At 44.7% G+C, this 12,446-nt stretch overlaps 1 protein-coding gene across 1 annotated transcript in view; it reads right to left on the bottom strand.

Annotated features, from left to right (window-relative positions):
* LOC144108101 (calcium-activated chloride channel regulator 3A-1-like) overlaps nt 1-12,446 on the bottom strand; it is a gene marked incomplete at its 5' end in the record, with an annotated part of 41,022 nt that overhangs the window by 11,274 nt on the left and 17,302 nt on the right. The window contains 3 exons of the mRNA XM_077641383.1: nt 3,994-4,167; nt 4,763-5,039; nt 10,890-11,108. Coding sequence (XP_077497509.1) covers nt 3,994-4,167; nt 4,763-5,039; nt 10,890-11,108 — 670 coding nt within the window. The remainder of the gene's footprint in view (nt 1-3,993; nt 4,168-4,762; nt 5,040-10,889; nt 11,109-12,446) is intronic.

A 12,446-nucleotide genomic window follows, 5' to 3' on the forward strand; every position in this document is an offset into this window, starting at 1 on the left:
GTTTGTCAAAGCAGCTCCGCCCTTCTCAGCGCACAAACCCCGCTGAGTGTAAATGATGTGTGCCGCCTCCTGGAGTTGTGCCCATCAAACACATACTTGTCGTCAAACGGGGAATTATACCGACAAGTGAAAGGAACACCAGTGGGAGCATCCATATCTGTCGTCACGGCCAATTTAACTATTGAACACATCGAACAACGAGCCCTCAACTCATTCTACCCGAAACCCAATATTTTCCTCAGGTATGTCGACGACTGCTTCCCCTTCATCAAAAGATCTCAGATTCAAAATTTCCTTCGTCATTTAAACTCCGTAGAACCTGAAATTCAGTCCACGCTAGAGGTGGAACAAGAAAACTACATGCCGTTTTTGGACGTCCTCGTGTCCCGAAACCACAGCACCCTTCAATTCTCTGTATACCGCAAACCAACTCACTCAGGCCGGTATATCCAATTCTATTCGAACCACCCGACAGTCCTTAAAGCATCAGTGGTGAAGGCGATTTCAGAAGAGTTGAGACACACTGCAGCACAGAACGTGACAGAAAAAAAGAACAACGCACGATATTCAAAGAACTCATCAGGAACGGTTGCCCAAAAGACTTTATTTAAAAAACAATTCTACGTCAAAATCACAACATTCGCTAAAAAATCAACGCACAAAGACCAACGCCACCACCGAAATACGTCACTTTACCTTATGTCGAAGGTGTCAGTGAAACCACCGCCCGAATCCTGAAAAAAGCGGGCCTCCAGGTAGCGCAAAAGCCCACAAACACTCCTGCGCTTTGCCTACCTGTTCCCAAAGAGTGGACGCCGAGAGAAAGAGCCCAAGGCATTGTCTACAAAATTCCATGCGCCGACTGCGACGCAAGCTACATCGGCGAAACCAAAAATTTCAAAGAAAGAATTCGGCAACATAAGAACGACGTCCGCAAATTCGTAAGAGAGCGCAATTCAGTAGCCGAACATTCCGAGGACGGCGACCATAGAATCAACTTCGAAGACACCCGCATCCTCCGAACCGAAACAAATTACCACCAAAGGCTCCTTCTGGAATCCTGGCACATCCAAACCACCCCAAACAACTTCAACAGCACTAAAGGAAACCTGCCTCCAGTATATGCCCCGGGACTTCACTCTTCAACGCAACGAAAAAAAGTCGCCAATCACTACCTCCCTGCAGTGCACCAGCGTGACTAACAGCCTAAATCCCCCTCTCCCACGCCTTTCGCTTCACAGCTGTCGTTCCTTTGACCCCCTCCTCCCCCCCATACTTAAATGGCGCTAGCTGCTGCCCTCAGTCACCACTGGTGAAGGAGCCGAGTTGGATTCGAAACGTTGGGCTAAATTTAAAATGTTTGGTTGGGGATGTACAGTTTATTAAGTCATCAAACCCAACCAGACAGGCAAATCTGTCAAAATGTTTAGTTCTTAAACCACTTTAACTGGAACCAAATAGTCCAAGTTAGAAATTTTCACCAGGCCATTTGATTTATGACACTTTTCATATGTGGTCTCCCTCAAAAGGTAAAACTTGTCTCATTATGCACTGTTTCACTAACATTTCAACTACTTCATGCCCATTAAAGTAGGGCGCCTCTACATACATAACTCTAAAAACCAGCTGTTGTTGAAAGACGAGCTCTCAGAATTGTTTATGACCGGCCAAATAGACACTCCACTAAAAATTTATTTTCCAGGAATAAGCTAATCATCGTTTAAAATATTCATGCTTATTGACTGCTGCACAACTTTAAGATAGAGCAGCGAAAATGCACAGGCAATATATCGGACTTAGCCAACACTGAGCAAATTCATTGTATATTTCGAGGCGTTTACCACCTATGCTGGCTATTACCGCTCACGAAAACACACCCCGGATCAAAATGGTTTCATTTCAACCTCCTTTCGTACTTAATAATGCTATCTGACACAAATATAAGCAGAAAGCATTAGCTACACAAACCTCCTAGACTTCTTTATTCCGGCAATTTTCCATCCTTAGAGTTTTCAAGATGCATGTGTAAACGCTCCAATGCAGTAATACCCTCTTGGGGTCAAGCTGGTGCATGTTTTTTTTTTTCAAAATCATGCACCAACCATGCACCACCATCAAGCCGCAAGATGAGCTTCTACCGCACTAGGCGGATGTATTGTTGCTTGAGCGCGGAACTTATCTCTGGTCCGTCAAGGGAACGATTTGCTCCAAGATATATTTCCCAAGCGTCTCACCCCAGAAGAGCTGAGCACCAGGCCGGAGGAAACCTTGCACTCAATAAGAAAACCCGTTGGTCCCCGGCGGCACGGCGGATCGAACCCAGCATCTGCCGAATGCGAGGTGGGTGCTCTACCACAAGACCATGCTAAGTGTTTTAGAAACGCGGTTTCAGATGCCATTATTGTTGTTGTCTTGATGTATCTTTTCCTCAGCGAACAGTTTTCTGTTGCTTACGATCAAGTCAACTTTGCCTGTTTATTTTTGTTACATTCTTTTTTGAAATCGTGATAGAAGCGCGGTAGCATGGGACTGCTCATTTGCTGTGAAAGGAGTGGAAACATTGTCAGGCGTTAATTGCTTTTCCCTCCCCCTCCACCAACGTCCGGTAACGGAAATATAATTATTATTACAAAGAAGCTTAAATGTTTTACTGCCAGAGATTGAAACCAAGAATTGGAAAGCGTGTCTTCCTCTTATGCGGTCAGCATAATGCACACCTGATTTGCAGGACATACCTAAAGTAAGGCACTGGGACATTGAACTTCTTCGTGCTTTCTTCGTTCAGAAAACTTTGGTGGGAATCTCTACGCAATGTGCAGTGACCTTCTTCGACCTAAAGTCACTCATTTGCATTCGGAGAAGTTTTGCGGTATGTGTTTCATGAAAGTGGAGTTTATGGCAAGTTCATGAATGCCATAGCAGCTGCACCAGAATGGGTATGTGAGGGGCGCTGCAGGTACGTAAGCAAGAAGGCACGAATGCAACGAAATAATTGTTGCGGGTACGTAGGAATTTACGCCCTAATGCGACACATGGTTGATATCAGCGAAGTCGCAGTGGAGGGTAAAATAATAAATTATGCCACGTGGGGTTTTTTAACACGCCGTCACACCGCACAGTACACAGGCCTTTACGCATTTTGCCTCCTTCGAAATGCAGCCGCTTCGGCCGAGGTTCGATTTGGCCATCTTGGGATCAGAAGCCGAACACGAAAACCTCTGAGCCTCCGCGGTGCATTCAACCGCCCGAAGACATCAAACTCAAATTACCTGTTACAAAATTGTGCCTTCAAAAAAATTTCACGAGCTGCATTAGTAACAGCCCATTTGGCAGTTGGCGATATCGCGGTATTATTCCACTTTGATTTTTACATGTGCACAGGTGCGTCATCGCAACCCAGGCACCCACTGCAACTGCGCACTCTTGCGCACACACCTACTACGTATGCCGCTGACAGGCTGCAGAATCGTCAGTGTTACTGCGAATCAAGAATTGTGACTGAAAAGATTCCTGTTAATCAAATTCATTTATAAAACAGGGAAAATCAAACACGCCTCGACACTGGTCACGTTTGGACACCCCTGCCATTCTGCACGCTTACTAACGACGACATGACCATCATAACGAGGCGAATTTAATCCAAATCTATTTTGAATGTTCCCGCCACTCGACTTTAGCTCAATCAGCGACACTCCCCTGCTATTATTGTAACCAGCCTTTCGTCGAGGTGGGGAATAAGGAATGAATATAGTTGAAGGAAAAAGCGGCGTTACATTACCCCCCTCCCCCTTGTAGTCCCAATTCCCCCCTCCCCCCCCACCTTTGTATTCGAACATCACCAATATCGGCATTCGCTCGTAATCGCATTGTGCTCGCATGACGGCGATTCTCCATTGCCTTTACTCATAAGCACGTTCTTTTTCTTATAATTAGTGCGCTTGGTGGTTCTGCGATTGCCTGAGAGGTAAATGGGCCGAGTACATGGAAACTCACCCGTCGTCGCATGAAGAAATGACGTAGTGAGGAAGGAATCCGAGCCACTCAACGCGTAGGCCAGGCGAGTGGATTTCTGGTTAGAGACTTCCACCATGACGGTGTATCGTCCCTTGCCTATGAAGTCGACGAAGAAGCCGCCGTACCATCCATCATTTTTTTTATTATCGGGGTCTGGAAAAAAGTTCAGGAAAGGCACATGATGAAAGAAAGCGAGAGAGCGGAAGGAAGTAGGATTGAAAGAAAGAGAGACAGCGGACGAAAGATGGAGGGAGAGATAGCGAGAGAGTTGAAGAAAAAGAAGGCAGAGAGAGCAAAAGGGAAATGAAAAAAAAGAAGAAGAGAGGCGGAAAGAGACCAGCGCAGGAAACACTAATGCAACACCCATAACAGTGTGTTTTTAATGGATCAGAAGATTCACTGACCATGGTTACGTGAAAAATCCGCGTCATGTGGTCCTCCAGCTTTCCATAATCAATTATCATTAGACTATTAACAGAAACGCTGAACATCAAAAGAACAAATTCAACAGTCCGACATTCACTCTTAATCGCGCTTTTAATGCTTCGGTAGTAAGATATTCCCCTGGAGGTCTTGATTTAGGGTAGGTTCAGGTGTTTGGTAAACCGTTCAGATTTCTTGTGTTGCTCACCACAAACAAGGGAGACAAAAAGACTCTGGAGAACGTCCGAGCACAACATTTGTTTGATAGTGTTAGACTGCGGAAGAGGGCCGAATGTCTATTACCACACCTAGCACTGGCTCTTACATTCTCCGTCGTCATGAAGTGGGAACTTTATCGGCAGAGGATCCTTCTCCGGGCGGTAAACTCTGGCGAGGACGACGGCGTCTAGAACCGACTTCGTACCCTTGGTGACCTTGGCGAAGACGACCGCTCGGTCGGACTTGTCCACGATCAAGTAGGGCATCTTGCAGGTGACTAGTATCGGCTCGTAGTCTTTTGCTCTGGGTTCGGACTCCACCCGGACGCTGACCTTCACTGGGGTCGAGGTGAGACTCGTCATATGAGGTGTCCTGTTTCCAACCTTGTGGGCAGGAAAAAAGTGTCAGTGAGCCTTGGTAATGCTCAGCCACTAGACAGCCGCCTTTCAGTGCATTCAGGAAGCAGCTACGCGCTTGCACCAGCACTTGCAAGGTGACTTCGCGGACTAGCAGAAGTGGTGTAACGACAAGAGAGCTCTAAAGGCTGGATACTTGTCCCAGGATTGATTTAAAGATATATACACTTAATTTCATTGCGCGTTTTCACCTGTCAAATGATGCGTTGTACATTAGAGTACACGAATTACCGGGTGGTATTTGCCAAAGTATTTTACAATTGCAATTTTTTTTCTCATATTGTTTCGGTTTCGGTTTCATCGACCGAACGAAGACTGTGACGGCAAGTTTGTTTTGGTTACATTATAAACAAGAAAAACTGATAAATAATTACAGATATGTAGTTTTAAATCACTCTAACATTTAATCCGGCCTCTTCCAAGATCTAGAAATACAAAAAATGACCCGTGAAGAATTACATAGCCGATTTTTTATGCCTTATGGGACCTAAACACCAACCACATGTTACAGTCATCGTTACGCTGATTAATCCCAAAACCTAAACGGTGTCAATTATATTCAATTATAAATTATTTAGCGGTTGTTTTTATTATTATTCAGCTGTTATATTGAAATATAGACTTTTTCAGTTAGGAGAGCGATTTTATCGACATAGCATTGTGAGCAGTACAGTACCTTATAATAAAGCTAAGACGAGCCAGAGAGCAGGCTGGTTAACTAATGTTGAATGATTAACTCAACTATTTCTCTTATGCTTCTTAATTTTTGAGACGCGTGTAGCCTACCGTATGTAGTATCCATTTATGTTTCTAGAAATTCAAAAAAGCGGTTACTATCGGCGCTGTGACGCGAGAAATTTTGGCTACATCGCGTCAGAATACACGCGCTTTTGAAAAGCTTGCGGGCAAAGCAACTTCTTTAGTTCAGGTTACTCGTCGAAGTATTGAAAATTTGTTGAGCCAAAGCGCTGAGGGTATCTGCCTTTTCGAAATTCTAAAAACAGATAGGGATATTATTTTCTGTAATTCAGGAGCCTAACTTCAATAGTTAGAAATTTAACTGTTGAATATTAGTTAATTAGCCTGCTAACTAGCGCGTACTATTTGTTTCTTGATGTAGTACACCATTGAGAATGGTAAATCCAAAAAGCCTTCTTCTAAATCATTAAGCCGATTTTTAAAATTTGTGTAAAGTCTTAGATGAAACACCCTCTATTATAAAGCAGGTAAAAAGAGGCAGGCGAGTACCAGTCGCGATCCTCAAAGAGAGGACAATGACGGAGATGCACAGCGATACGAAAAGTAAACTGTCGCAGATTGTGGCAGTTACCGTGGTAATCGTAGCAGCGGGACTGAACAGTGACGCTGTGCATGTGGTGGAAAGATTAGCTCAAAAAGTTCACGATAGAAAAGCAATAGGACAGCAACGGCTGATTGGGGGGTGGACACTGCAGGCACAAACGGTGCGTAGAGGTTGACAGGGATGTGGCGATTGAAAATCGGGAAATTAGGAAGTCAAGCCTGGATAAAGGTTTGCACGTGGAAGAAACAATAAGGGTGTGTGGAACACGGTTTGGCAGAGGGTTTGCACGAGACGGCATCCCCCAGTTGAAGAGTGGGAGCAGAGATCGGCTAGCAGGCCATGCATTGGCTTTTTTAGGGACTCCGCGGAGACCCTGGACGTAGGACTAGCTGGCGGCGAAGCAGGAAGCATAGTAATGTAGGTTGTGCTCAATAAAGTGGCCACTTAGAGTTCAAGGAAGAAAAATATAAAAATAAGTTTATCACAAGGATCAGATATACAAACCTAGTAAGGGGTAGAAAGAGAGGGAACAGGTTAGAAACAGCACAGCACTTCGAGGACGATGAATAGGCGTGTACGCTCTATGCGCGACGCAACTGAGGGATCTGAAAAATCCTCCGCTTATCAGGGGCTATGTCTTGGAAGGGTGCAAAAGAAAAGGAACGGGGAAAAAGAGGGAGGGGAAGGGGTCGGTATTCTGATTCATGAAGGACCAAATTGGCACAGATTAAATCAACTTGCAAAACAAGTCTGGGTAACAGGAATAATTACCTGCAAAAGGACATTGTTACGGGTTGTTCATTTATGGACATGTGGCAATGGTATGCAAAAAAAAAACAGGTTCTAGTTAAGTGTCCCAATAACGATATGAAACAGTTGCGAAGTGCTACAGTTGTAATTGTATTCGACGCGTCAATGGTCACGTTGATGATCTGGATGGGTGCGCAGATTATAGAGGGAAGTTAATGCAAGACCTCTGCGAGCAGCGGGAATTATCTATTATAAATGGAGAAGCTATATGTGATAGACAGATCATCTAAGAATTACGGAATATGCAGACAACCTTGACTACGGCCTTATCTCGCAGAGAATTTGTAGCAAGCTCACAAAAATAGAAATAGGCGAGGAAGGGGAGTAGTGTCTTGGAAGCGATAATAAGCGTATTAATCTGCAGATTGGCGCCAGGATCAGTACAGGAACGCAGAAAATACAAAAAAGAAGCGAGAAATGAAACGAACAAAGAGTGATGATAGCACCAAGCGTTGAGGAACCAATACAGAAATGCCTAATGAAAAATTGGTATGGTAATCAATTAGAACAACTCATGAGTACGACAATCAAACAAGTGAAAGCGGCAACCCGCTAAAAATGAAAGAACATGCCACAAAGCTGGTGAAAAAGTAAAGCAAGGAGGCCAAGGGAGAAAAACGGCCAAACTGATCGCAACACAGAGTTTATGGTTTATGGGGGTTTAACATCCCAAAGCGACTCCGGCTATGAGGGACGCCGTAGTGAAGGGCTCCGGAAATTTCGACCACCTGGGGTTCTTTTACGTGCACTGATATCGCACAGTACACGGACCTCTAGAATTTCGCCTCCATCGAAATTCGACCGCCCCGGTCGGGATCGAACCCACGTCTTTCGGGCCGGCAGCCGAGCGCCATAACCACTCAGCCACAGCGGCGGCTCGCAACACCGAGTGGCGAAAAAGCCGCAGTTATCAAAAGATGAAAGGGAGAATAATGAGAATCTTATATACAAAAGAACGTGAGAATGCTGGCCCTCGCCAAGGGCAATGTAAAGCAGTCGACCGATCGCTGAGTGGCTGAAGTTGGCGATTCAATTAGAGGTGGTGAAGAAAATTCTGGAACCGTACAAGTTGTCTGGGTAAAAAGAATGAGATAGGAAGAATGGATTCAGGATACCGAGGGAAAATGCTTAGATGAGACAAAATGCTTAGAGGAGTACGATGCTGGTGGTAAGTATATTACATCAATTATCGCTGAGTCATTTAGGAGCGAGGATAGGGTGATCTCTCCGAACGAAGGAGGAAAGCAGGACTGCACGCTAGAAAGAACTTAGAACTGATTAATTTTTAAGTGGAAAATGGCTGAAGCAAATAATCTTAAATGCGTATCCTCTGAGGTGTACAAAATTATTATCAAGCCGATTAATGAACTCGGTTTTAGGAGCAAGAAAACTTTGTTAAATGCTATTCAAAATAGTAAACACAAACAAGAAAATTCTGGACAGCAGGTGACAGAGCAAACGCAATTTGATTTATGAAGGAAAACGACACAGGATCAACATAAAATTCCTTCAGACCGATTACGACAGCATCAGTTATTTACAGGCTGGCAATACAGGCGGTGAGATTAAAAATTCAGACATGAATAGAAACTAATATTAAACTCAAAAACACACAATGGGTGCAGGCGGAATAGGCGCTTAGATGATAGCCAGTTTCTGCTTACTGAAATAGCTAGTGCGGAAAGGAGACGTATGTATTTAGCCTTCCTGCACATAAGCGGTGGATACGTCAACGTGAACAGGGAGCTCCTGTGAAACAGAACAAGATGAAGGCATCTGTCATGAGATAATTGATTTCGAGCCGGAAATTTGGTGAGATATTGAAGTTGAAAGTGCGTTTGAAGGAATAACAACATTACCCTTTGAGGTACACAAATGATTAAGGCAGGGTTGCCTTCAGTCACTGCTGCTGATTATGCTTTATGCGATAAGTATGAAAGTGAGGCTACAAGAAAGCCATCTAGGTTGTAATCTGTCGTACAGACTAAGCGAAAATGCCATAGAGTAGCGGCTCATTGGTTTACTGTGTGCGGACAATACTGTACTATTAGCAGATGCGCGGAGGATTTGCAAACTCTGGTTAAATCTTGTGGAGAAAAAAGAGACGCTTTAGGGCTCACAATTAGCGCAAATATCCAGTTCTGTTGATTTTTAATGATTGAACTGACCAGGTGCTTGCACAAAAACGCCATGAAATAAAAAGATTTGAAGAAAACGAATATTTCAGGGTACGGGAAAGGAATGATGGCTCCAGGGCATAGTTTCAGGAATGCGGTTTTTTGCGTGAAGGCAGAAGTACAACCCAATTAGAGATTAATCACAGAGCCCTAAGAACATTAGTACTGGGTGCAACGTCATAATTAAAAACATGGCAGTACAGGGGGCAAAAAAGAATTTTCAAAAGGAGTAAATTAAGTGACTCATTAGTTTCTTTAAAAGTACCAATGTAGATAGATTACATTCCTAATTATTGCTCGCAAAAAGTGATGGAATCGCGTCAAATTAGTGCCGCAAAGAAATGGAATTACCTTGAATTTACCCTTTAGTTCTCGGGCATAAGAAACCAAAATAAACCGAGCAGAAGAATCTGCAACGTCTCTCGAAGAAGACATTCGTTGGCCTACACGCCAAATACCGTCCCAATCAATTATTGCCGCATCCTTTAGGGCCGGCCATTACAAAGATGAGGTGACGCCAACAAAACAATTGAAACAAGCAGAGATGAATACTCGTCACTCTCGGTGCGCTCAAGACCTGAGCGGTGAACTCATCTTGCTATCCTGAGCTCTCTCCAGAAGCGTAGCCAGCCATTATTGCGCCCGTAAGCAACATAACCTTTTGAGTTTGACATTTGGGAGTGCGGCACTCGCAATTGCAGCGGGACGCCATAAAGCCTGCCAGACGTCACGTGCTTTCGAAAGGAATGCTGGGAGTGTTTGGCCGACAAAACAGCCAGTAGTAACGCTCGGCACTGCGTCGTCGTCTGCTGCATTGTCTGCTGCGCATGCGCAAGTGCTCTAAAGCGGCCGCCAACTAGCAAGGAAGAGATGTCACGCCCGGCTTCAGAAAATATGACATAACAGTTTCTAAGTTTTTCTTTCCTCTATGTTTCGGGAGAAAGCTTCACAAAGCACTTGCGGTAGGAATAAGGGCACGCACCACGTCCGTTAAAATATCTGTGTGCGGCGGTGGAGAACACCCTCAATGTTAGCCTACTCTTAAATAAATACCTCCAAAGTAGAAGGCGCGACATGTGCCCATTTCATTCAGCTGGTAGAGCATCGCTCTCTTCTTGCGGAGGTAATGGGGAACGAGTCGTTGCGGCAACATATGGTTGCTCTTTCTTTTTTGTTCTTGCAATTACTCTAGCATTTAAAAACTATTAGAGAAATATTTTACCGGCATAAATTAAACCAGTAACAACAGACAAGCGCTTGCATTCTCAGCTTTTTTACGCGACCTGAAATAAAACTACTTCCAGGTATTCAGCGTAAGCAGTGTTTGAATAGATTATTGTATTAAGAATATTACAGAAAGAAAATATTGGAGGACGCCACAGCGCTGTTTAGAGTATGAATGCTCATAGCATTCATCCATCCATTGCCACATATACGCAGCAGGGATGGGAAGCTTACTCTAATTAATGGCGCCTTCTACCAAATGTCAAACTGGTCAAGAGCGCACTGAATTAAGCGGCCAAGTACCATTGCCGGACTCGGTATGGCGACGGTTGTTTCGTCCGCGTTCGCACTTTCCTGGCAACCCTGGCACGGCTGCCCGGTGGGGTCGATGAGGCTGGTCTGCATTCGCATGTTGCTAGGGCTGTTTTGCTGCACTTGCACCACCGTCGAGTTTCCCACGGCGGAGTCCACTTGGTAGTTACTGTCAAGCGAGCTCGTGAACTCTTCGTCGGCATCCAACCGCTGTTATGGGAAGAGATTGTCGAGAAGAATTAATTGAATGCAGTCAGTCTCAGCAGTGGAAGTAGAACTTATGCATAAGTGAAGAAAAAATAAAGAAGGAAAAGAAGGTGCAGCGAAGGTTGGCATGTATTCATTCTGTACACGTGGACACGAGAAAACCGTCTCTTAGAAGCTGGGGTAAAATTTTGCCCTTTGACCTTCGAGAGAAGAAAAAACTTACAAATGGCGAGCTTTATGCTCGGCATGCTGCTCCTTGGCTACAGCTGTAGAAAACAATCATTACAGTATAGCGAGTTCTACCAATGCTACAGACACACGTCAGTGCCAGCGCAGGCGGTTCGATGGCGCCGGGTTTCCGCAGGTGGCGCAGGGGAGACCGCGCATGCGCACCGGCGGCAGTAAGCGGTAGGTTCTGTTAACTTTATTTTCTTTCAGACCAACAGAACAGAACATTTTTTTCCAGTTCGGTTCATCTTAGATCTTGAAAAATTCGAAATTTCTCGCTTAATTCACACTGCATTTTTAAGGAAACGAAAAATATGGCGGCATCCATAAGCAGGAAACCAAATTTCTGTTGCATGTTATGCTTTCGGAATGTGTTCAAGACATTAGCAAACGACGGCCAGCATATTGAATTCGGCTGCGAGCAACTCATCTCCACTAGGATGCTGCATGGTGCAACGGGCGCCCCAAAGTGAGGCTACCGGAAGTAAGCAGCCTCATCCCGGAAGTCAGCCTTTGGAAGTGCACTAAACCGGACCTCAGCATGGTCTTTCGCATTCATTTTTCGTTTCATTCATTTATTCATTTATTTAATCCTTAAAGGCCCGAGAGCATTACATAAGGATGGAGTTTACAAATGGTTTTGCATAAATGCACTCATGATAAAAACAAGTGCAATGAACCCAACACTGCAACTCTAAAACCGCTTAAGAAATAAAATAGGGAGGATCAAGTGCTTACAAACAGAGCAAGCAAAAAAGCACAGAAATACAGAGAAAAATATAGGAAAAAGAACAGGGCAACAAAAGATTCACGTGTTGAGTTTCACTGCTGAGTTTCGCGCGAAACGATTTCCGATCGCTGCATGAAACTATGTCGTTGGGAAGGGCATTCCAATGGATCATTGCGTCACGAAAGGAACTGCTCATTGCTGAAGTACGGCCCTTGGTGCTGGCTATGGGGTGGCTGTGGCTGAGGCGACTGGAAGTCCTGGTCGGTGGTTTCAGCAGGGGGTGCTAGGACGTGGAATGGCAGAGAAAGCTGTGCAGTAGGCAAAGGCGTGAACTGATGCGGCTCGACTCAAGTCTGGGGAAGGAGATTGAGTGCAGTGATGCT

This window comes from Amblyomma americanum, chromosome 10 (assembly GCF_052857255.1).
Source record: "Amblyomma americanum isolate KBUSLIRL-KWMA chromosome 10, ASM5285725v1, whole genome shotgun sequence".
In the NCBI taxonomy this organism is placed as follows: Eukaryota; Metazoa; Arthropoda; class Arachnida; order Ixodida; family Ixodidae; genus Amblyomma; species Amblyomma americanum.